General features: G+C 41.1%; 1 protein-coding gene across 3 annotated transcripts; it reads right to left on the bottom strand.

Annotated features, from left to right (window-relative positions):
* Window positions 1–485: 485 nt before the first annotated feature.
* On the bottom strand, window positions 486–24,951 carry LOC137156592 (protein regulator of cytokinesis 1-like). Of its 3 annotated transcripts, XM_067553473.1 has the most exons (6): window positions 24,851–24,951; window positions 22,148–22,283; window positions 15,497–15,610; window positions 8,240–8,322; window positions 7,314–7,411; window positions 486–790 (listed from the first exon to the last, which is right to left on the bottom strand). In XM_067553473.1, the coding sequence occupies exons 1-4, from the start codon at window positions 24,860–24,862 to the stop codon at window positions 8,282–8,284; spliced, it is 303 nt and encodes a 100-aa protein (XP_067409574.1). In that variant the 5' UTR covers window positions 24,863–24,951; the 3' UTR covers window positions 486–790; window positions 7,314–7,411; window positions 8,240–8,281. The 3 variants fall into 3 exon arrangements, 1 of the variants encoding a protein (XP_067409574.1); XR_010920834.1 differs by lacking the exons at window positions 486–790; window positions 7,314–7,411; window positions 8,240–8,322 and adding an exon at window positions 13,245–13,863; XR_010920835.1 differs by lacking the exons at window positions 486–790; window positions 7,314–7,411; window positions 8,240–8,322; window positions 24,851–24,951 and adding exons at window positions 13,245–13,863; window positions 23,429–23,465.
* Between the last annotated feature and the right edge of the window lie 698 nt (window positions 24,952–25,649).

The following is a 25,649-nucleotide window of genomic DNA, read 5'->3' on the forward strand; positions in this document are numbered from 1 at the left end:
CCAGGTCCCTCATCATATTCACTATCTGCCACTGAAACACCCTCTGTTTCTCATCCGTCCTTATTGAGAAGAATGATCAGAGTTGAACACGGTATCATTGCAGACAGGGGTATACCTTTGATTAATATAATAGCATAATTTCTTTCACATTTTCTCAATCCTTAGACATCCTAACTTTCTCTGTTTTCTGGACCTCAACTGCACATTGACTAGAGATAGAAACTGATCTGTCCATTAGGATACCCAGCTGTTTTCTTTGAGTTTACAGTTAATTTAGGATCTACTAATCCTTCTTTTGCCTCATAAACCAACATACCCCCTAGGACAAAAATGGTGCCACTGAAGCCACACTGAAAAACTCATCCATGCATTCAAAAGCAGGTCACACCATACTGCTTAACAGGGTCGTCAAGAGATAACCATGACTCACTTACTAGCAGGGGGAAGGAAGCTAAAAATGCATCCTGTTTTCTAAGTCTCAATGTTTGTCAAGTTTATTTTAATTAAATCCTCATGCTGCAGTTAGAGCACATTACACATGAATTCAGAGTAAGCACCGAGTTCTCTTAGTGCAAGTCTCTTGTAGGATTAAATATTTTGTTAATTAAATATAAAGAAAATGCTGTGGGGCTATAGATTATTTTTTAAAGTCTGGAGTTCCACTCCGATTTACATAGTTCAGATATAGTTGCTGCATATATTTGCTTTGATTGTAGAGGTCCTCCAGAATCCCAAACACTTCTCTTCCTCTCTCTGGGAAACCAGCTTAAGCGAACAGGATGGCAGCTTCCTGGTGAAATTAACCAGCAATAGTCAGTTGTCACTGTCAGCAACTACCAGAGATGGCAGCAGTTGAAGTGTGATTAATTTCACCTGTATTTCAAGGACAAAATCAAAGACCTTTGAGAAAATCTCTGTGAAAGGACTATCACCAGCTGCAGCGCCACACATCTGATAGTAAGCTAAAAGGATCTGACACCAGTTTCAAATTCAGAGCTGGCCAGCTCTGCAGCTGCAGGTTAGATTCTTACCCAAAACAAAGTATTCTAGAACAGTGGAGGGGGAAATAATGCCTGTCTTCTTTAATAAAGGGAAGTTTTCCTTTACAAGGAAATATTCTTAGATTTAAAATAATGGCAATTAACCCGTCTCCTCCTCCATCCCCCCAAAGAGCCCTCACTCTTAATCTGAGCCAAAGACTGAATGATCTCTAACCTGCCAGCTGTGGCTAAACTCCTAGAAAGACAGGCAGCTGCAAACTGCAGGAAGAAATGCAAGGAAATAATCTGTATAACAAGCACCAGTACAGATGGAAGCCTTGCCAGACCATGGAGATGCCTCATCTTGAATGATGAGCTTATCACAAAGCGTAAGTGATGGCTATCTTTGGACCAGACATACCTTATTATAGGTACAATTCTGCACTGGCAGCAGTGTGAAGCCACAACCTCCCTATGGAAATCAGCCAAACACTGTGCACGTCCTAGAGCTCCCCAGAACAGAGATCCCACTCACTGAGAAGGATACAGTGCTTGCTCATCTTGCCAGCTAACAAGCAAAGAAAGCTATCTAAATCCTTCCCACTGTGCCCCCTGACCCGTAAGAGGCAGTGCTATGCACCAATTGGCCTTTTATTCATTAGTGTTAATGAGTGTGCTTGCTGTTTTGGGTCCAAGGATCAACCATGCTGCAAAGCGAGGCTTGCTCTAGAAACATGCTGAGACAGTTCCTGGCTGATAATTCATTAGCAAAACTGAATTTAAGATGATGGGTTGGGTCATGCCATTGGAGGAGGACACACTCCAGAAATTCCAGACCCTGGGGAAAAAATTGCTTTAGTGGCCAGTTTTGCCCTCTGGGACTGACTCCAGACGATTGAGTATTAGCAACAATAAAAGCATCTTATCACCATCCTAAAAACATCAGGTCTGTGTGTGACCATCTGTATTCCTATGTTCACTCTTTTTAAAAAAAAAAAAAAAAAAAAAAAAGGATTTTGTACAAAGTACGCCTTGTGAAGTATCATTGGAAAACTCAATGTGCTGATCAGTATTGTCCTGGTAAAATGTCTGTGGCAACACTGTTAAAGTTATAAGATTCTACTGTAAGATATTACTAAGGCATATTTTAAATCTCGGGAAACAGACACAAACCAGTTCCTCAGAGACAAAAGGCAATTCAACACCTCAGCCAGGTGACAATTAAATCTGATGGGCTATCACGTGGTTAAGTGGCCATTCATTGGCAGGAAAAAGATTGAGGGCGAGAACAAACAGCTCGGGGTTCCAGTCTCCATGCTCTCCTGAACCTCAGCCAGAGATGATTTTCAAAGAAAAAGCGAGCTATAAGAAAGGAGAACAGAGGCCCTACTCACAGCATCCACAACACCTGGTATACAAGGAAATTAACACTGAACTGTGGGTAGGGGTCCTGGCTGAAAGGCTTCCAGTCAGTAAGACTGTTAAAGCATGTGGTGAGAGAACCCTTTGGTTTGAATTCACTTTAGCTTGTTAAGTTAGGTATCGTTTTCATTTTACCTTTTCTTTCTTGGAAACCAATTCTGACTTTTATGCCTCATTACTTGCAATCACTTAATCTACTTTCTGTAGTTAATAAACTGGTTTTATCTAAACCAGTGTTTGGGAAACTCCATTTGAGATACCAAGGTCTGTGAATATAATTTTCAATTAATGAAATGACAGACTTTATATGAGCTTGTGTTGTCCAGGAGAGAGCTGGGCAATTCAAGACGCACATTGCAGGATGGAAGTCTGAGACTGGGAGTTTGCTGGTGGTCTCTGCAGTGTAATTCCTGGATGGCTGGCTATTGCACTCCTACAGATACCTAGGAGTGATTTATGTGCTGGAGGCTGGATGTGGGCAGACCAGGAGCGGTTGCTCTCACAGTGAAGTGGTGTAAAAGGCACCTGCCCAACCTTCCCAGATTTTCTGCAGCATCTCTTCAAGCTTCCTTCCTTAGTCACATGCCACATCCCAATGACAAACCTTCTAAGATCCCCTTTTTAGAAGTATCACCCACTCCTCCCAAATCTCTAATCGCCAATGACGCAAGCTAAACCCCACTCCCATCCCCTTTTCAATTTTGTCACCTGTCCCCTTCTTCAAACCTTGCTTCCAGCTGTCAATCTTTCATATTCCCTGAAGTCAGTTCTAGGAGAGATGCTGTAGGAATTATTTTGGGCAAGGTCTATGTGCTATGCAGGAAGTCAGACTAGATGATGATCACCATGGTCCCTCCTCATCTTGGAATCTAACTACAGGAGAATGTGCTGGGCCCATGGAGTGGTTGAGAAGAACCTGGCTCACCTTGATCTTCTATGAACAGGAACTTGCAAAACTCTGGCCCTACCTGGCACCCCTAAAAAGAAAGAATAGGCCACCTAGGCTGTGTGCTAGCAGGGGGCAGATGAGACCAGCCCTCTCCCCTTGCTTCCCTTCTCTTACTGTAGCCCTGGCCCAGCTGTTTCCCCATCCCGTGTTTGCTCTGCTGCTTCAGAATGGTAAGTATTGGCCAATTTCCAACATTTTCCTAAGGGAAATGATGATTTAACAGTTTCTCTGTCAGCAAAAGCACAATGGAATTTCACGGAACAAAGATAAGACACTTCTAGCTTAAGATCTTTCTCTCTGCCAAATATCAAGGGCCTACTACAAATAGGTGTGAGAGCCCTTCAAAGAAAAGTAACAAGAAGTTTTTTTGATGACATGTTAGTCACCTTAAACATAGGGGTTGCCAGTAGTTACCCTAGAGAACAGCAAACTCTCATTGCCTATCAGATTTCAGGATATGCCCCAGTTGCCTACTAATTTCTGAAACTGCTCACTTTATTTAAGTGTCATACCACAGTTACGTAGTAACTGCGTATGGCCCAAATGAACAGGTAATCCACACCAGAGGTGTTATTTACTAATAAAAAAGGAGTAAATAAGCTGTGTTGTCACCATAGCCATGCTGGGATACAGATGAAATTGGAGAATAACTATTTTTCATCTCAGTTTAGAAGCTGCCATACAAAGGGACAAAACACCACATTCCATTTTGGTAATATTTTTCTCCTCTCCTATTCTGCTTTCCATTACTCTAATTTTTATACTGCTTTAAAAAAAAATCTTTTTCAACATGCCATTACCACTGCTATCCATATTTCCCCTTCTGACACTTTCCTCCTCTCTCCTACTGCTCCAACAGAGAAGTCACGGGTTGACTAGTCATGGCAAGTGAACTACATGCTCACGATCACGTCTATACTGGAGCTGTCGGTGTGAATTCCTGTGCTAGCTTTGATGGAGCTAGTGTGCTAAACATAGCAGTGTAGTCACAGCTGCATGGGTGGCAGGATGGACTAGCTCCCTCAAGTTTGGTTCCATCGGAGACCCTAGGTACGTACTTGGGGCAGCTAGCTCATTCCATCAGTGCGTCCATGGCTACACAGCTATTTGGAGTATATTAGCGCAGGTGTGTGTCCTCAAGCTGGAAATTACACCTCCAGCTCCAGTGTGGACAAACCCATAAAGGTGGGGCCTCTATAATTGGTGTGAAGCAGAGTGGCAGCTATATTTGGTTAAATGTGTGATTTTAAGTTTCACTGCCAGCTGTCTGGCACCTTTTACAGGATTCACGTTAAAAACCTACAAGCTTAAAAATATTCTCTAAAAGTTTGCATTTCCCAATATATCTCAGTTAATCAGTTTAGTGGTATGGAGCTTTTCATTTATTTCTCTCATTCTATGATTTTAACAGTTCTTCTGGCTTAACAGTCGTAACAGACTGAGGCTTCTTTTTCAGATGGACAGGCTTCATCCCAACCTTCAAAGTGTACTTGGAGAAACATATGGCAATGCAACACGGCGGCTGCTCACTTGTGCACATGGGCAGTCAAGGATCCAGGAGGCACAAAAGGAGGCCTCACTGTTCCCAAGTATTCCTTCAACAGGACTTTTGGGCAGCCAGACCTAAGCCACTACACTGGACAAGTGCTGAACAGGACTACTTTGAATGGTATATGTTATGTATTAAGCATAATATCCAGTACATGTGTTTCAGATAATACAATATAGTTCTTGGTACATGTGCTCGTAGTGTCACATTCTATAGATGAACAGCCATTGTCTCCCAGAAAGTCTCTTCCAGGTATTCTTATTCAGGCTATAACTTTCATTGACATCCACATATACACCTGATTAAGGAGTACAAAATGGAGCTCAACTGCATTAGCTCCTTAGGATATGACTACACTGGAGCTGGAAGTGTCATTTCCAGCTCTGGTAGATGTATTCACATCAAACTTGGACAGCATTAGTGCACTGCCAATAACAGAGTAGCCATAGTGGGATGGGTAGTGGGATGGGGTAGCTGCCCCAGGAACATGCATAGGTCTTGGACGGGATATAGTCTTTCCTTACATGAATTGCCAAACCCTAAAAGTGAAGCACCAGTTGTTGACGCCAAGCCAACAGGAGTGCCTGCCACCCATATTAGCCCGATGCCACTCCCCCCCCCCCGAGCCCACCAGCCACCCCAAAGCAGGGCTGCCAAGACCCTCCCAGCACAAACGAGACTTTCTACCTGCCTGGCAGGGCAGCAGAGATGCAGCAACAACAGCACTGTTGTAACAGTGGAGACTGGAGGGTCAGGACTTGAAATATTTAAACAGAATGATAGAACTAGTGGGACTGGAAAGTTCAAAATTGGCCAAATACCCCACACAGTGGAAGCAGCCATGGAGATAGCATGACCTATAGCACCTTTTGCAGGAGAACACTACGTGAGAAGCTCCTCGGACTTCCTTAGCTTTCCTATCTAAAGACACCCCCCTTCCCTGAAATGCTTAATGTAGCTGCAATAATTCACATTTTTAGAGGCTATCTTTTAAATGTCTTCCAGTAAATAGTTATTCATCCCTCCCAAAGTGCTTCACTGCACATTTGGTAATGTTGGTTAATGCTGCCAACAGTTAAAGCAAAGTATTACAACCAGACAAAGGAATTTTCTTCCCAGAAGTGCCTTCCTATTTCATTCAGTCCTTTTTTCACTGGTTTTGGTAAAGTCTGATCATACACAAGAAAAACAAAACAGACTAGATATTCCTTCAGTAGGTGATTTGGCTTGAACAGGATCTAAAAATTCTGCATTGTTCATATCAACCGATACAGTGGCGTGGAGGGATGTACCACCATATGCAAAATAAGCAGAACTGGTACCAATCAGGTATAATATTTCAGGCACTAGTAACTGAGGTTTCAAAATCCCTTTTTTTATCTCCACCTCAAGACTCCAGGATTCTTGACAAAGACTCCCTCTTCTTAAGGAGCCTAATCTTGCACCTATTAAAAGCAATAGAAATTTTGCCACTGACTTCAGTGGTTCTAGATCACATACACTGATGTAGAAAAATTCACCTTTGTGCAAAGATACTGCACAAGGCCTATGTTTCAGAGTGAAATACAGATCTGTAGCAATGCTATTGTTCCATCCATTTCCCAAAGTAAATTTTAAAATTACTCACTTTATTTGCCGTTCTTAGACTTTCACGCAAGCCCACTGTAATTTGAAATAGTATGGGAAAACACTGTGATAAAATTAGAAGCGACCATCCAAAAAGAAGAACCACCAAACACTGTCCTAGGACCTCCTCTCTTACTTGCACGTGTCATCTACCTCCAGTCTACAGAAACTACAGCTGCTGATTGTCATGCTTGCTCACCCCTCTGAGCAGTTCTTTGACTTAATTTCATGTAGACGTTTTCTGCCTGCTGTGCCTGTGCATTACATATTTTAGGATGTTTTTGGCAACATTAAGTTGGAGATGCTGCCAGGTTAAAACAACATTTCATGAAGTAGGGTTTAAATTTAGTTTGCTAGTCATAGTGCCTTACACAGGCACCAGCATTAGCTGCACTAGAGTGTAACGTCTGTTCAGTAAATGCATGACATTTGTATTTCCTTCCAAAGTAACTTTGTCACTGCACTATCCTGCCATCAAGGGCTGGAAGTCAAAAAGCTTGGGGTCTCTTGCTGTCCCTGTCACAGATGTGCTGGGTGATTTGGACTAAGTCACCTTACAGGTCTGTGCCTCAGTTGTCATCTCTGTAAAATGCTTCCCATTTCAACAGGCAGAGGAAGTATGACATCATACATTTGTGCAACGTACTTTGAGATCCTATGATGGAAGGCACTATAGAAAGTAAACCTATTTTCATTTCTGTATTTGATACCTGGTATGAATAAATAGCTATATTTCAGTTACTTTTCCTTTTGTTTTATGGTAGCTTTCATCTTCTGCAACACCTACCTCATATCCTGAGGAGGACACCTTTAAGGCCACCATAATGATCACATCGGAAACAAACCAAAGGCAGTCTCATGAGAAAGCACCAATGACTGCTGTACCTGGAGGGGGAAAAGACATTCAGAAGAGGCACAGCAATCTGATATACAAAACAGATTGTGGCCTTGTTTTGAAATATGCCAGTTATATCCCAGATACATCTTCCAGCCTTCAGTTTGGTACTTTATACACAAGATTAATTTACTATGTTTTAATATATAGTATTTACAAATCTGAATCTTTTTCACTGCAAAAGCTTAAAAGTAAAAACAGGAAATTAAAAATGGTTTATCCTTTTTCAGATAGAATCATAATTTATTTGATTGCTGGACACACGTCAGATGAATTAATAGATAGGAAAAAATGCTACGTCTACATATTTTGGTGTAATCCAAGTACAGCATGATTTAAAAAAGGAGAAATTCCAGTAATTTAAAAAGGAAAATAGGTTTCTTTTGGAAAAAAGGTAGAAATAAAAGCAATACAGATAATCAATTCATGTACTTCAACTTCTAAATGTTTTTATCCTAATAACCTTCAGTATACTAGGGGCTAATGTGGAGGCAGATTCCTATACCGTGACAAACAGTAACAAGATCCTAATATAGAGGACAATGTATGGTTAGGTTTTTTTTTGTTTTTTTTAACATTGCCCTTCCTACAACCTCAGTTTTGTGTGTCAGCATTGCTAATTTTAGCAATAAAACAGATCCCTTAGGGACGAGGCAAATCTTGATTGAAAATGCATGAGACCACTTAGAAGGGGCAAGTGAAAGATACTGAATGAACATACAGTACATTTCTAGGCCAAATTAGCACAACCACTTCATTCTGCCTCCCTCTCCCCATCTCCCAAGGAATAAGGTATCTCCAGTAGATTTGATTTTTACCTTTGATGCAGTAGTCATGGAATCCCATTTTAATGTTTAAAGTCAATGTGAAAACTTGTGCTTCTTCCTAATTGAATTGATTGCTAAATGCGAGAACAAAGCAGAAGATAAGAAATTTACATAATAAATAGTTTGATTGTACTCCTGCCCTTTTCCTCATCCCAGAGGAGATCCGAAACACAAAGTGCAACAGTGGCAGCTACCAGGAAGTGGGAGATAAACAAATTGTCAGTTTCAGGAGAGAGTGAAAATCACGCTCCCCCAACATCTTGGTTTCAGTCTTGTAAAGAGGAAGTTGAACATTTCTGGCTCATTTACGGCTCCTAATCCTGAACAACACTGGGGTGGACGAGGTGGAACACTGCCTCAGCTCTGGTGTTTGGAAACATCATGGGCCTGACTTTTCAAGGCGATGAGCAGCCATAGCTCTGTCCAGTTCAAGTTCATGGAAGTTGCAAGGGCTCAGCAGCAGTGCAGTTAAAGCTGTATACCTTCAAAAAGCACAATGCCTTCTGAGGGCAAAGGAGCACGGCCCCAAGCTGTAGCATGTATACCTCCCAGGAAACGGGACTTCAGCTTGCCCTGCCTGGCACCTTGCCACTCAGGGGAGAGTCAGCACTGCAGATTCTGCTAGCTGCCCCAGCCCCCACCACACAGAAGGATTATGCCTGGCCCTGTGCCCCAGCACATTAGAGGTGTAAGATCCTTACAGCCTCCAGCAAGTGTAAGATAGCCCTGCGGTGCTCATGAACACCCACCCCACAGGCCAAAAGTTGTATGTAGAAAAAGAGGCATTGTTCAGTGTGAGGGAAGGAGAATATGGAGGACCAAAGACCACCCAGTTATGTTATTTCCCTTTTTGTACAAGTTCTCTTCTGCCATCCTACAGAGCAAGATTCCATAGCTTAAGTGGCTTCACTGTCACGACTTGCAGTGGGCTTCTCTGAAGCCTGGAGGAGATCTCCATAATCAAGAAGCAGCCTTGTTGGAGCATGATACATCTACTTGCATACACTAGGAATGCTGCCCATTGTGCTGATGGGCATAAACGGGTGTTGATACTAACTGCAAGTACCAACTGTTAAGCATCATTTCAAAAACTTCAACTGCATCCGATGCCAACCCTTCGTGAGCAACAGGTATTTTCCTAACATAGATGAAGCTGTTTAATTATAAGAGATAACACTTTACATAAATCAGTTAATCCCACCACCAAGTCCTCTTTGCCCAGGAAATAGCTATGCCTCAGGATCTGTGAGCAGATGTTTACAGGAAAAAACTTGCTTTACCTTTGTTGGACATATTGACAGTTTTTTTTAAACACATCACATGATTTAGAAGCTCTTAAGCCCTTGTTTCTCATTTAGAACACAGTAGATTTGGACTTTAAAAAAAGCTTTGTCTGGGGGTAAATAAAATTAGATCGTCCTCTTAATTATACTGCAAATATTCCTGTGCACAAGAGTTAGTGAGTTGCAAGGAGAGGAAAGTAATTTGATTTACTTTCTGAAAGATTCAGGAATGAAACCTAGTAACAGGTTTAAAATTGTGCAGTTGAGTTCTGTGGCTGGTAAACTCAGCTCCTTTGTACACCTAGCAGAGGGGATGGCAACTAAAGGCCTCTTCGATAGAAAGCAAAATGGAGACAAACTGAAGTCCACATTGCTCTTAAAATAGAAGGCAGGATTGTGAGCCCTAGGCACTTTCCTACAGATCTGAAACATCAGAAGACGAAGTCAACTGCACCCTGACAGCATTACATTCTAAAAGACTTATTAGCCCATGTTAAAATACATTGAGGAAAGACCACAAATCTTTTCTCCTCCACCCTCTGGGAATTAAGGATTAATGATCACTACTCAGAACAAAAATCCCAATGGCCTTTTTCTTCCTCTGAAATATGACCTAGGACTATTTGTGAGTTTATTTAACTTGGTTTTTACCTGCACATAGGAACATTCAAACTAATCAAATTATTGACTAGAGAACATGAGAAATTCATAGGTGTACTGTGGGAGTCAGGGCCCAAGCATAATGTTTTCGGACCCAGTACAAACCTTTAACACGGGCCCCCTCCCGTAATGGGGGTTGCACGGTAAAGTGTACCCTTCCCCGCTCCCCATGTGGGGGCCCTAGTGGGAGTAGCTCACAGAGTAGTCTATCTAACTTGTCAAAAATTAATGTGAAAGCGCACCAGCCACTGTGCAATTATTGTATACAATCTTAACACAGGTCAAAAATTTTTGTTTGAAAAGACTTGGGGAGTTAGTACTGGGAATAGGAAAGAAGCAGCCCTTGCATTCGGACATCTCTTTTCTGAGACCACCTCTGAAGCCCATTGGAACAGACAGATGTATAAAAAGAGGTACATACTGTAATGTCTCATTAAGTATATTTCTTATCAGTAGAAGTGTCTCAATTTCCAATTTAAGTCATTTCCAAGTAAGAAACAGGTATTAAATAATCAAAATAAACTATTATTTTAATATTCTAAGGGTTGGTTCTTTTGATGTAGTGAATTCTAATACTTAACAAGGAAGCCTTTATACCACACTTACTTCTACACATATATTTGATTTTCTCATTTGTTACAAGCAATCTTTCTCCTTTCACTTTAAATGGTGCACATCGTTACACTGATAGAGATTTACAAAAGCAGTGAGCAAAGAAGTGGACTTGATTTAGACAGCAATTAGTCACCCACGGATTAGACAAATCTTTCTTTAAAGGCAATTCTTTGTTGCACTAAGGTAACTTGCATGCATCAGCTACTGAAGCTCATGTCATGTAACTGCTGCAATAGTGGCTGAACGTGCCAAAAAAAACCAAGGATACATTTGCCTTGCTTGCTTACGCACCTAGGCCTTCTTTACCCTAGAAAGTTCCTCATCTTTATCAGCACTTTTGCAGCTTCAGTGGTGCAAGCACCAGAATAGACTAAGTAGTCAGTGGCTGCTGGCTTTTAAGCAACGTCAAACAGACCTGTTCTGAGCAAGATTAGATATGGCGCTTACCAACTCAGTGGTCACCCAGAGCCCTGGCTAGACTAATGCTCTCTCAACAGAAGCTGAACTTGTGACTGCAATGGTGGGAAATGTAGCATACAAGCAAATAGGAACTGTAGCCTTTTAGGCAAAATCAGTATTAAATACTGACATTAAAGACTTGGTCCCTGGTTTGGTCTGTAGTAGCAAATATGCAAAACCCAATAATTAATGCTTCTCTTTCTTTGGAAGGAAACCTTCATTCATGTTTAACATATTTGTCCACCCTGACAAAATTGTAAGCATTTTTCCCTGCACCAGTGTTACTCATGGTGCAAACAATCTACATAGCACACAGGTATATATACTTGTCTCCTGTGAGGGCTGCACAATGCAGCAATTGGTATGCCTGCACCATGTCTACTATCAAAATATCACCTTGTCTCAATTTAAAGTAATGTATCATGATTTCCCATATTAAAACTGAAGCCTCTTGAAGGTCAGCCTAATCCTCACTGCAAGATCACAATCCTATGGCAGGGTCTCAGTTCCTACAGTGTATTTTGCACTGGATTTAGGAGACGCTGCTGCTTTGCCCCATTCATTGCTTCCCCTCCCTTTAACCCCATCCAATCAGTACAGTATTCTTTGTAATGGTTTTCATTATACATTCAATTAATCTTACATTGCTCCCTGCCATTCCATCCAAACATCATGAACAAGCACAATTAGCTTGTTGTTTCTGCTAGAGTGATCAGCAGTGTAGTATTTTAGTCAACATTTAATCTATTATAATTGCAATTAAAACACCATTATATGAATTAGGGCTCTCAGAGGGATTGTTTCAGGCACAGTATCAAGGTTACTGAGTCACATTCTGAATTCTCTTCACAACTACAATTAGACTTCTTAAAAAGTGAAAACTTGGATTTTTAGAGCACAATTATGCAGCCAAATAGCATCCTGACTACGAGCTGACATCTGTAAATAGCCCTCAGACATCATTCTGCCCTTCTGATGAAAGCATAGCTAAGGAAATGGGAAAATGCTGTAGCCTCAAGTCCCCATAAAAAGGGATAAAATCTTGAACAGAGCATCTGCTGTTGCTATCGACCAGAGTAGCCATAGGATATTGCTATAATTACGGAACTGCATTTGTTTCTAGTTGTCAACATCCAGGAACACATCAAGATAGAGCCAGGCTGGTACATAGAAGGCATCTCAGACAAACAAAACTGCACCTACTCCTTGGAAGCTTCTACTCATATATGTGGTATTTACACCCCGCACTCCATCCGCATTTACCAGGCTTTACAGACAAGATAGGAGCCTATATCCCAGAAAACAGCCACTCTGAAGAATACTTGGCAACATGGTAGCTCACCTGTTGAACATAATCTCTTAGTGCAATGCTGTGGCCAAAAGGGCTAGTGTGATCTTTTGATGTATAAAGAGCAACGCTGATTAGGAGAAAGGCAGTAACATTACCTCTATAATGGCACTGAGGAGACCAGTACAGAAATATCCAGTGTTGGTGTCAACATTCTAAAAAAAGAGTGTGGAAAAACTGGAGAGGATTCAAAGAAGAGCTGCCCAAATTATCTGTGGTCTGAAAAGTATACTTTAACAGCGAGACACACTAAGCACCAAGCTCCTTGAGGGACAACTTGATCATGGTTTACAAGTACTTACGCAGGGAGATCTCTGATAAAACAGATTAAAGCATAACAAAATCCAGTGGCTAGAAGTAGAAGTTGACAAAAATCAATCTCCAAAAAAAAAAATTCTTAATGGTAAGCATTGGAACATATCACCAAACAATAGAGCTTAATCAGTCACTGGGTGACTTTATGGAGATTTAATGTTTTGTAAAAAGTATGTTCTATTTCAAACACAAATTACTGAGCTTGATTCATGTTCACTTACGCAGTAGTGAGGAATCATTTCCTCTAATGCAGGTATCACTCCCAACTATTGCAGGAGGAATCCACAAGCTATTGCTCTACCAGTACTATGAACTTTAAGTTGTACCATGAAAAGACAGATGAGACAGTGAAGTATTCTACTTCAAGAAAAAAAATTCATAGCATTTTGGAGTAAAATTAAATGTTGATCAATTTCCAAATCTTTGTTTTAAAGTTTACTAATGAACAATGAAATGTCACATTCCTCTCAGACAGAAATTACTATTTTTAATCTATGAATGCCAGCTGTTCCCTTTTAGTTACAAAACAGCATACAAAATAACAAAATGTGTTTTGCAAATACTGTAGACGGAGGAGATTTTCTTCAGCATCAGGAAGAGATATCCCATTGAAACATATATCTTGACTAGTACAACTTTTTATTTAAGGAATTTAACTGCTTGCCAGCACAACACTAATACAAATATTTTTCAGCTGCTTTCAAAATATTTCTTAGTAAATAGTGTGATTCTAAACACTTACAAACACAAAGAGCACAGTGCAAGACTTCTTCCCTTCCAACTATATGAAAATAGTTAAAAGACCTCAACATCCAGAAAAGGACTAGTTATCCTGGGCATTTCAGAGGGTGCAGTACCAGGTTCATTAATGTGTGTTCTCTTTCACTGTAGAGCTGAATATCCCATTGGTTTTGCTAGTTTTATTTGAAAGTTTTCTGAAAATATTTAAGAAACTGTTAGGAAGATTTTAAGCAGCAACAAGACAACATTACTATATAAACACAGCACAATTAGTGGTACATCCAATTCAAAGTGATCTAGGACAACATACCTGCCCTTTCATAACATAACACCCCGTCCGTGGCCCCACGAAGTCGCGGGACCTCCTCGTCAACCTCCTCCTGGCCCTGGCCAAAGTCGCCATCTTCAATACCAGGGTGGGGAGGTTGGCTAGGGAAGTGTCCTGCGACGGTGGGGCCTATTTCTGTTCCCTTCTCCGTTCACGTCTCCGGGCAGAGTTCTTCTGGGCAGCGTCCACCGGCTCCGTCGACACCTTTCGGGAGCGGTGGGCGCTGTCTGGGATTCTCTGCTCGGTGTCCCCTTCCGGTTCCCTTCTTTTATACCTCTGACCCTCACGCCCTTTCCTGTTTTTTCATTTGTTGTCCCCCGGAATTAGTTGCATCCTAGGTCCGGTGGCTCCTCCCCTTAGGCTGGGGGAGGGGCCTTGAGCGGTGGGCGTGCTGATGCCCGCTCATCTTCCTGGCTTGCAAATAGGCATAACATAACCACATCTTCCTGCTTTACCATACCTCTCAGATGTCTCTTGCAAAAGCAAGTCTAGGCATCTTTCAAACTTAGCCTGCCTCACTTCCCTTCCCCAAGGTTTTACTGAATGTATTTTTGCTGTTTAAATAAAGTAGATCCTACCTGTTTTGTTTTTTAATTTCTTTTGAGTTGTACCCTTATTTAAGAACTTATTCATTTATGATTTAATACAAGTGTTAAATCACCTGTTGCTGGCTTATCCAGTTTCAAAGTACCCTCTTTTTTATCCCTTCTTTAGTTTTTTCTGATCTGGACTTCCTTATCCAACTCTGCAGTTGAGGATGCAGTAATACATTTGCAATATGGTGACCAACACCATATATTCCAAAGAAGATTTAACTGTCTTGCACAACATTACTGCTTCTTTTCCATCCCACTACTAAACAGCCCAATTTGTTCATTAGAGCTCACCACAATAACTTCCCTCCACCAACCCATTTTTCTAATTAGCATGCTCAGTTGTTGCTTCCTTGCTCCCAGGACTCAGGTTTACAGTTTCTGAACTGAAGTGCATTTGTTATCCCCTAAATAAGCCAAAACCTTTGAAGTCATTACATTTCCCTCATGCTGCTCAGATTCTAGTTTTCACCAGAAAAGCAACTTAGAAAACCCTTGTTTGAGATATGAAGGGAGGTAATAAAATAAACCCATAAACCCCATGCTCCATGCAGGGGTTCCATGCTGTCAAAGCTCCCTTTTTGACCAGCACCCTTTACTCTCTACTCATTGGTTAATCCTTGATCAAGTGTGGAATCTTGATCCCCATACTCTCAATATGTTTTGGATAACCATGAACTGCTTTTTGAGAGTTCTCTGGACAATCTTTAAAATAGAATTTGTTAGATTCCTCAATGTGGTATAGAACTTCAGGATCTAGTTTCCTGTTCTTTCCCTAAATTTAAAACAACCAAGAGTGCAGTTTACTATATGCCCATCACCTAATCTCATCCAAATCTAGTCAATTTTCTACTAATCTCTCTAAAATGAGACTATATTTTAAAGTAGTAAGACAAAAAGACATACCATGAAGTCTAGATGGCTGAACTGATTGTTTGATTAGCTGGTTTGTTTGTTTTCTTTGCACTCTTGTAATGGAGTTCACTGTGGGGAATCTGGTGGTGTGCTTTTGGATGATGTCTGCAAAATTTAACATCATTAGGTCTAGTGAGCTTTTATACTACAGACTAGATACAACTTTGATTTAAAAAGACCAAATCTCTGACCAAGAAGATGTAGAACCATCAGGTGGAGAATCAGCTCAGTTACTTATCATTAAACACATTAACAATTAGGAGCAAAAACTAGCCTAATTTAAGCTTTCGTAACTTGGCCTTTGTGTCACCAATATCCCTATTTTAGCAAACATTCCCATTTTACAGATGACAGTGGAGGTAGAGTGATTAAGTAACTTGCCCAAGGTCTCCGAAGAAGTCTACAACAGATCTAGGAATTCAACCCAGGTTGAGACATTTTGGTATTTTAACCATAAGGCCATCCTTTCTCTATCCTTTTATATTCATTCATAATGAACCTCATAAAACATGAAGGCATCTATGAAGTGGCATGTGTGACTCAGATCTTTGGTGTTACACTCCCTTTTGCAGCAGTAAGGGTTTGACTTCTATCAATTCTTATCTACTGGAAAAGCTTTAACCATGCTTCTCCCATTAATACCACTATAAGTAGCAAGTGGTAGAAAGTTCAGTCAACTTATTCAGACACCTTCTTGAACACCAAACCATTTCATGACCAAGAGCAGCTGCCTGAAAGTCATCAATATTTAAACACAAAGCCTGTATTAATGTTTGCATTAAGAGCTAGTTTCCTTATCTGTAAACTTGACAGTTAAATTGTAGTGTAAATAAGAATTCATATTTTTTCCCAGGAATCTTCAACAGTGCTGGCTTAAGATGAAAAAGGAGGTGGTCAAGTTTTAACTCCAAAAGGAAAAAAATTTCCACTCAACTCATTCATCACAAGTCATTCATCACTAGTCTTTTCCAACTCTGTATTTTGTCTGTTGAAAGGTAATAATACAGAAATAAGTTTTCTTAAAGTTTATCATTCTGTAAGGAATGCACGTTGATTCAGGCTTCGTGGTCTGAAAGTTTCCATTAGAAGATTTAACTCCAGTTGGGAAAGTTAAGAAAATTGGAAGAAACATCCACTTGTCCTGTCGATGAATGGATGAGGTTACAAGCAACTAATGCAAGCCACTTCTATATCCCCAACATCAATATTTTTATTACCTCAAGTCCCAGAAGACTGGAGAGGGGAATAAAGAACTCCGCAACCTGTAATATGTGCTGACAGTCACACTGATAGCATCCTAGAGCACTAGATGCCAGTTCAATAAGTAAAGGTAATGAAACTAAAAAACTGAGCCATTCTATTTGAACAAGTACTGTCAAGTTTGAGCGGACTGAAATTTGAACTACTGCTCCCTGACTTGTTGAAAAAAAATGGATGCATCACTTATTGCTCCTCTCATAGACATTAACTTCTATATAAGATAACTAAGCCCGATACTTCTATGCAATATTACAACTAGTGTGCTTGGCTGAGGGAAAGCATGTTCATTTGTACCTTCCAAAGAACTTACAAATGGAAGATTGATGGTTACTTGCAACCGATCTTACCCTGAAGAGGTCCTTTGAAATGGGATGTAAAGTCATTTGTCTAATTACTGGATGGGTGACAACTGACCAAGTTGATTCTGTGACAACTCACACCACAAAACATTTTCCCCCAGAATTATTTCTCTCACTAGTCAGAGATTGCTATCCTTTGACAGCACAGATTAAATCTTTGTTGGGTACAAGTTACAAGACAAGGAAAGAAAGGGTAGGATAAGACAGAGTAACATTGGAACGTAAACAGAAGTCAACTTAAAGGTGAACTGGAGGTTTTCATAACCATTTACCATAACATTTGCAGTCACCACTTTGACAGAATGAAATCTGAAGTTTAACTGAATAGCAGTTTGTTTTTAGTATGTCTTCATAACCACTGAACACCCTTGCCAGAACTTTAGCAATTTTAGGAAAGTTGTGTGGCTGTTAACGTGGAAAAATAAGTTCACTCGAACCTTTGTAGTTCATATTTAAGTTTTATGTATGTGTACATTCACAAATTTTCCGAGCTTGAGCCCTGCATAAAAATAGGGATAGTATCACTTCTTCTGGGCCCACGAGAAAGGCTTTTATTAGTGAAAATGCTTCAACATTAGAATCAATCCAAGAGTTTTACTCACCTTACAAATTTGAATGGCTATTTTGGCAACAGTTGCGGGACACATACCTGAGCTGGTCAGACAGATGCAGATGGCTACCTGCAGCTCAGTTAAATTTATCACTCTATTTAACTAAAGGTTAAAAATGAGAAGCTTCAGATTTCAAACATTATGTATACAAAAGTTAGGTTGGTAAAGGGCATGCTGATCTTTAATTCCTGCAGCATCTATGAGATGACAAAACATTTCAGACTAGTTTCTAGAAGGTGTGCCAAATTTTGTTTTAATACAGAACTCCTGTACAGCTTTTCTCCAGAGAAGCTATGCCTGATGCTCCATCCATTATTGGCTTCCTGCCATTTCAAACCTAGACTATATTAAGTTTGTGTAGTTTTGCTTCTTTAATCCTGCCAACAACTTGAAAGTCTCCAGTAAATCTGTCCCTTTTCTAGCTTACTCATCCCCAGCAAATAATGAACCTCACTGTCCCATAGCTGTGCCAGCTTTGCAGTGCTATCAGGAAAAAACAGTAATATAGGCTGGCTCAAAGTTGCTAAGACTAAACTCCAATTCTCTCCTAAGTGTAGGGTCTCAGTTTTAGACTTTCAAACTCATTTTTATCTCCTAATGAAGGAGGAATGAATTTTTATGATTTCCTCCCAAGAACAATGCAACCCTATTAACATTTTCAAATACTTTTGCAGTTTTTTAAATTGAATTGATTACAAGGTATCTATAATTACTACAATATATACTAATTTTAACAACAACTGTAAAAATCAGTTTGAGCCACTGCCTTTTTCCTTCATCTTTCAGAATACACAAGGAGACAAGTAACATAATTGGCTGAGAGCACCAGCTGAAGTAAGGTGATTTGACTTAGAACTGACCTACAAGTTATTAGCATGAAATATTAAGAGCAGAAGCCAGGAAAAGGGAAACCCATAATACCCTTTTCCCTATGCATATCTGTTCTTGTCTGTATGCTTCAAAAAACCATATACTTGGAAGTTTCAGGGTTTGAGCCAGCATGCCTTTTTATGGGTGTTTTTAGAAATGCACAATCTTCCTTCTTCATTAATGGCAACACAAAAGATTTGAATTTTATCATCTCTCCACTGGGCATACTGAAGGAGTGCACTAACTCATTGAAATTGTCCAGTTATGACTTGACTAGGAGTACGTCTACAAAGCAATGTCAGCCTGTATCTAGGGGACTTGACCCTATAGGCTCCATGTTTCTAAGCCTAAGCTGGAGCACCCACATTGATTATCCACCCTTGGTTTACAATTTCTGAGCATCTGGGTCTTGTATGCATGCTCACATACCCACAATGCACTATGCAGACTCAAGTCAAGCCAGCCTAATTCAGGCTTCCTGGCACCTTCCCCAGATGTGGCTGCTCCTGCCCTTGGTTCACGGTGCACTATGGGAAAACTTGACTGTCCATCCCAAATGGCACTACCAGAAATTGTTGCTGCCCACTAACACATCCAGCTGAGCATTCTTTTGGTTCTGCATGCTCTCGGCAACCAGACCCAACAGCATGAAATTGAGGCACTGTTTGAAGAACTTGTCCTGCTTGCGCTTTCACTCCCGTCAGGAATCAGGCAAAGCATCCATGAGATGTGGGTGGATATTTTGACTGCATTTTCAGACCCTCCAAAGGCACCTGGCAGAGGACGATGATACAGACATGGCAGAATCCAACTGGCTGGTGCTGCTCAGGACTCTCAATATAGCCATTGATGCCCCCGCTATAAACTGCGGTTCTTGAGTACAGCCACAAGAACAGACTGCTGGGAATCACAGACTTCAGATGACAAGCAGCGGGTGCAGAACTTTCATGTGAAGAAAGTGACGCTTCTAGAGCTTGGTCCATCCCTCCATAGTCAGGACACCCATATGAAGGAAGCCAGGCCGTCAAGTGTATGTCTGGGTGTAGGAGTTGGTCATCGTTCCAGTGCGGGGAAGCAGTTGAGAGTTCCAGCAATGTGCGGAACCAATACTGTTGCGGCCACATAGGAGCTACTAGAATCACATCTGCCTTGTCCCTCTTGATCTTCAACAGGAACGCTGTGGATCAGAGGTACTGGTGGGAAGGCACATGTAAGTGTCCTTGCCCATGACAGGAGGAAGGCATCAGACAATGATCCCTCATGAGCCTGCAGATCAAGCAACTGATTGCATTTCTTGTTCAGATTGGAAGCGAAAAGGTCCACTTAAGGAACTCCCCACCTCTGAAAGATCATACTGGCCACCTGAAGGTGGAGTGACCACTCGTGGTGAGGTAAGAAGGACCTGCTAAGCAGATCTGTCATGGTGTTCCTGGCCCCTGGCAGGTGGGGCACCATGATGTGGAAGTTGTTCTGAACGGCGAGGTCCCACAAACGCATAACCTCCTGACAGAAGTCTGAAGAGTGAGCTCCCTCCCCACCTGATTGTGGGTTGGACACCAGTTCAGTGTTGACAACGTGTGGGGTACCGTAACCACTCAGTCCAACGTGTGCCTGCTCAAGGATACACCTAGGTCAGCCACGACTGTAGTGGCCTGAGCCTTAGGTGCACTTGCCACATCACATATGTGCACGCCACCACGTGATGCAGAGCTGAAGGCAAGTATGGCCATTGTGAGGGGAGAAGTGGCCATTGTGAGGGGAGTGATAGCATGAGCTAGGTGTGCATTTCACCATTAGCAGCTATATGCTGCTGTTAACCCGTTGCTTGTAATAATAATAGCATTAGTTCATAAGCTGGAAATCCCTCTCGTTCATATATTAACTTGGAGCCAGAAACTTACCAGACTCCGGGGCTACCTCTGCCTCAGGCTGCTGCTCCAAGGATCAAACGGCTCCTCCAAGTATGGACCCAGGATGTGCCATAGCTGCTTTGGATGCAAAGCCTCCTCAGGGGTTAGTGCAAGAACCAGAGTCACTTGCCAGCCTCCAGGCTGCTGGCTTCCATCCAGTGCTATATTAGATTTGGAGGTCAGAAGGTCAAAATCCCAGCTGAGCAGGCTATTGCGAATCACTGGGGGCTCTGATGCAGTTTCCAGCACCTGGTCAAAGTCCTCATAAAATAGGCAAGATGAAAAGGAGTTCCCAGAGGTGCAGTTCTCATCCCTGGTCTTCCCATAGTCTCCCTTGAGTCACTTGATCTGCTCTCTGCATTGGTCATTGGCCCACTGAATCCCTAATGCTTCCAGCTTCTCTGCTATTTCTTGGTACAAGTGGCCATTTGATACTCTTACCAGAGATTTGCCCAAATATGACTGGCCTTGTGACCAAGCTGCAGCACGCCTGGCATAGTATTTCTTCTCGTTGGCCATAGCTAATGCGGGAGACTGTTCACAGTTCAGTCGGAATAAAATGCAAGGGGCTTAGATGCCAAGCAGCCATAACTGAACCAGGAGGTTCCATTTGCTGAGAATTAATTGGCTAGTCTTGGGATAGAAAAGCCAAGAAACATTGCCCCATGGAATTGTGGGACGGCATTGGCAAACTCTCAGGGCACAAGTCCGGGGGCCTGAGCGCAAGCCGCATCCATACTGCAAAATGATGAAATTTGGACAATAGTGCCAGGGGGACTCTGGCTCAGATTCACACACCCCCTTGCCAGGTCCTATGGCTTTGCTCCTGATGGCTTACGGGTCTGAGTCAGACATTTGTGTGTCAACAAAGCACTATTTGTGCCCAAATCTGAGGCTGAGTTTACATTGCAGTGTAGACGCACTCTATCTGAATGTTAGTAAAAACCAACTAGTGCTCTTGGGATACTTGCATAGTTTTGGATTATTTCTTTGTGGAGTATAGAGAAATTAAACCTACTGAGCTGCCTGGCTCTAGGATTAGTTAAGAATTTTTTAAAGTAACACTTTGCCTCACAAATATCATCACTCCTTACAGAAAATAAAATATTTTTATGTAGAAGGGTGAGATTTGCAGAACCACCGAGTAGCTGCCCAATTGTGTCCCATTGACTTTAACAAGAGACAAGCTCTTGAAAATCCTATCCTAATTCTTTACTTAACAACTGTATCACGTTAGTAAATGATTTGAACCCCTTAACAGCAATTGACTACAAAGGTGCTGCACGGTTAAACAAGGGCCTTTTCAAATAACCTGTTGGTCTGAAGCCAATAGGGTGGCAGCAGAAGTTCTCAGTATCCTGGGGCCCACACTTCCCATCAATAGAACTAAATTAAACATTCAAGGGTGCGAGTGCATATTTTTTTTCCAACAGCACCACTACCAACAAGCTATTCATACAGATATTTGTGTGTCACTGTATTTGGCTAGGTATTACCCCACCAAAGCCCCTCCATCACCCATTACTTTGTGAAGGCCTTTGAGATAGCAAGTATGAAGAATTATGTTAAAATTAATTCAAAGTAGTGTAATACCAATCCCATTTCTATTTTTAAGAAAAAACACAAACTCACTCTCTTGTTCCTTTTTCAGTCTCTGCTGTTCCCACTGATTTGCCTTGTAGTCCAGGAACCTCTGACCCTTGATCAGGAAGTTACAGTCTTGTTCTGTTTTCCAACTTTCAATGCTCCTTTTCAGTTCTTCTCCCAACTAAGTTTGCAAGAGGGGGGGAAAAAAAAAGGTAGTTTCTGTGTATTTCATTATCGATTTGACTAATTTAGGACAGTCAGCTTGTGGCCTGGTTAGTGTTAGAGAGGTAGAAACAGGTTTCATCAGGTACCACACTTGCTTAAATCTCTGTCAATTTGTAGTTTTACAATCACTTTATTGTTTTAGAAGTATTTCTCTTTTTCCTGCTGTAGGGCAGTACTTCTAAAACAAAGTGATTGTAAAACTACAAAGTGACAGAGATTTAAGCAAGTGTAGTACTGTTCAGTTTTGTTCAAATGCTTTGTGTTTTACTGCACTATATATAGCGGAGTCAAAAGCAAAGCATTTGAACAAAACTGAACAGATATTTTTCTCAAGTATTTTAATTATATTAACATTAGCTCCGTCTTGTTCAAAAACGTACTGAATATATCCTTTTAAAGTATTTCAAATCTTGCCTCACATGAGCTAAAAGCATAGTTCCAGGCCTTGGCACTTGCCTTTTGTTGTGCTATCTAAAAAAGAAATGTCAAGAAGTTTGAGGTGAAGAGAGACATGCAGCTATTCAAGGTAAATGAAAGAATTGACGTTGCCAGAGCATGAATTTAGCTGCTCCATATCAGGCAGACTGAAGATGAGAATCAGACGTTCCAGAAGTCCAGGATGGATGTTTTACAGTGTTACCCAGCAAAGTGACATTTAACTGGCACCCATCTTAACTCCTTGAGCAGGGGTTCAACATTGTACAGGCAGTTTAACAGATTGAAGGCTGCCACTCTCTTGTAAGCTGCTGATGGGGTTTTTTAGCATTTAAAAACGGGGTCTAAGTGTTAAATACTAAGCATTGATTTAAAATGTGTTCACACTTAAACATACTTAAGGGTGCGCATCAACACAGAAGTGGATTAACATCATTAGAAGAAACTGTATCTAGTTCAATTTCTATCCTATATGCATCAGAATTTCTGGAGTGTTAAGGAAATGAGCTATACTACATGGCAAATGAACTAACTCAGCATTCAGCCTATTTAGAGAGAGCTATAAGAATAGCATATTATGTTTCATCACCCCAGACAAGTTTGGAACCACTGAATTTTAACTCTTAATTTCACGAGTGCATACATGCTAGTTGTGGTATGGTTTACCTTTGTTAATAGCTTGCGGAACTTTGAGCATTCTCTCTCTTCTTTCAATAGAGTGCCACCTCTGTTAACTAATCTGTTTGGATTTGTGGATTTTTTCTGAACAAAAGAGATTCATTGAAATGTGAACAAACATTGAAGCCTTCTTTTTTTCCCAGAACAGCGAAGGGTCATCGGGAGCAGCACCACCTCATAATGTAACTCACTACGTTTCCCACAGAATAGGCTAAACCAGGGGTTTGCCACATGTGGCTCTTTTACAATTAGAGTGTGGCTCAAGGAGCCCCCCATGCCCTCCCATCTCCACCTACAGGGAGGGGGGAGAAGCGTGAGGCTTCTGCCCTGCAGCACAATGGTGGGGCTAGGGGCTTCTGCCCTGTGGGGCTAAAGCCCTGAGCCCCACCACCCTGCTGAAGCCCTGAACTCTTGCAGGTGTGTCCCAGCTCTCGAACTGCTGAAGAATGTCCTATGCAGCTTGGAGGATCAGTAAGTTTGGCCACGCCTGGCTATACTGTACTTAATGTTCAGGGAAGTTTCACTTATTCAATCCACTATTTCAGGACTGATCAGCACAGTAACTCCTTCCTCTGAAGAGATCTCAATGGTCACTTGTGAGCGTCAACATTTAGCTATTTCCTCAGCACTCAAACACAGTATTTACATCAACATGAGACAAGGATGGCTGAAAATTGTTCAAGCCCAGATGTCTGTAAGTGGCAGCAGGCTGCATCACTGAGTCATAAGAAAAAAATTAAAGGAGAAAAGATCTTTTAACAGCAATACTAATTGACAGCAGTTACCCTCTCTGGGCCAAAGAGAAATTAACATATATTTAGCGTAATGAAGAACAATTCTTAAGTGCACCGTGAAACAATTAAGATTTCCTAGATTAGTTATTTGCCAAGAACATGTGCTGGCAACACTTCTGAACAGGTCAACCCAAAATCTAGACTAGAACAAAAGTTGACATGTGTCGAACACTGACATTTCATCCAACTTCCCTTAAATTTAACATGGATAAATAGGGCCTACAACTGACACACTGCTGGGATTATTGTGATAACAAGAAGCCAAAAGCTAAATCTCACTAAGTAAAAGTGCTACCACCAAGATTGCTCATCGTTAACGGGAATTCAACTTACATTCTCTGAAAATTATTGTGAACAGTAACTTTTATAGTTCGTCAGACTTTGTAAATTTACTTAACCCAATTTCCTACAGGACAGTTAACTATATCTTGATTGCACCTCCCCCAACCAACAGCCTTTTTCTGCTGATGTTGTTTATCATCATGAGGCCCACAGCTCTTTAGAAATTGTGCCCCATCTCTTTAAGTTGCAGTACACAATTCTTCCACTTAGTGGCATCACTACCTTGCTCAAGCAAACAAGGCCTTAATGTAAACTAGTTTCCAGTAACTGGTACCTCCAACTCCATGACCTGTCCCCAGGTAGATTCTCATTTAGCAATGGCATCACATAAAGCCTTGTTTTTCCTCATAAAGGAGTTTCATTTTCATAAGTTCCTCATCATGTTGGTGCAACAAATCTTCTGTAAAGTTATCTAGAGTTGAAAAAATTTAGCTTATTCATTATGACATATTTCTGCAAAATTACTCTCATACAGAATAGATGTGACTTGAGATTTTCAATACAAGTTGCACAGTGGACATCAAAGCTCTAGTAAATTAAGTAATTTAGTAATGCATTTAAGTGAGCCCTTTAAGGATTTACCTAGCATAACTTTCCTGGTTTTGTTGCCAATCCAAAAATCCTGCCACCATCTGTGAATCTGGGCCCAGTTTCAAATAACTCCTCCCTCCCCAGTAAATAAGATGTTTTAATTCCAAAAGTCAATTGTTTCAGGACTATCCTGCTTTGTTTTTTGCTGTTTTCCAACTGGCCAATAAGCATATGATCCCTAGCACCCCATCTGCTTGTTATAGTGAACTCTGAAGTAATAGAGCTTATAAGAATAGAGTATGAAGACACTTATTCAGGTTGATTTGGGGGAAATGCACTATATAATAAACAGCCATCACTGAACATTTCTTTCATGTTTAGGGAAAAAAAAGAGGGAAATTGGCTCATAAAATTGCTAATGGTACACTACCACTATCCTAGGCAAATCTGGAATAAATGAAATTTACTAGTGCAAGGTCATACACTTAGAGACTAGCAAAAAGAATTTTTGCTATAAGTTGGGGGGACGCATCAGTTGGAAA

This window comes from Emydura macquarii, unplaced genomic scaffold (genome assembly GCF_026122565.2).
Source record: "Emydura macquarii macquarii isolate MOO-44397 ecotype Brisbane River unplaced genomic scaffold, CSIRO-AGI_Emac_v2 contig_1451, whole genome shotgun sequence".
NCBI lineage: Eukaryota > Metazoa > Chordata > Testudines > Chelidae > Emydura > Emydura macquarii.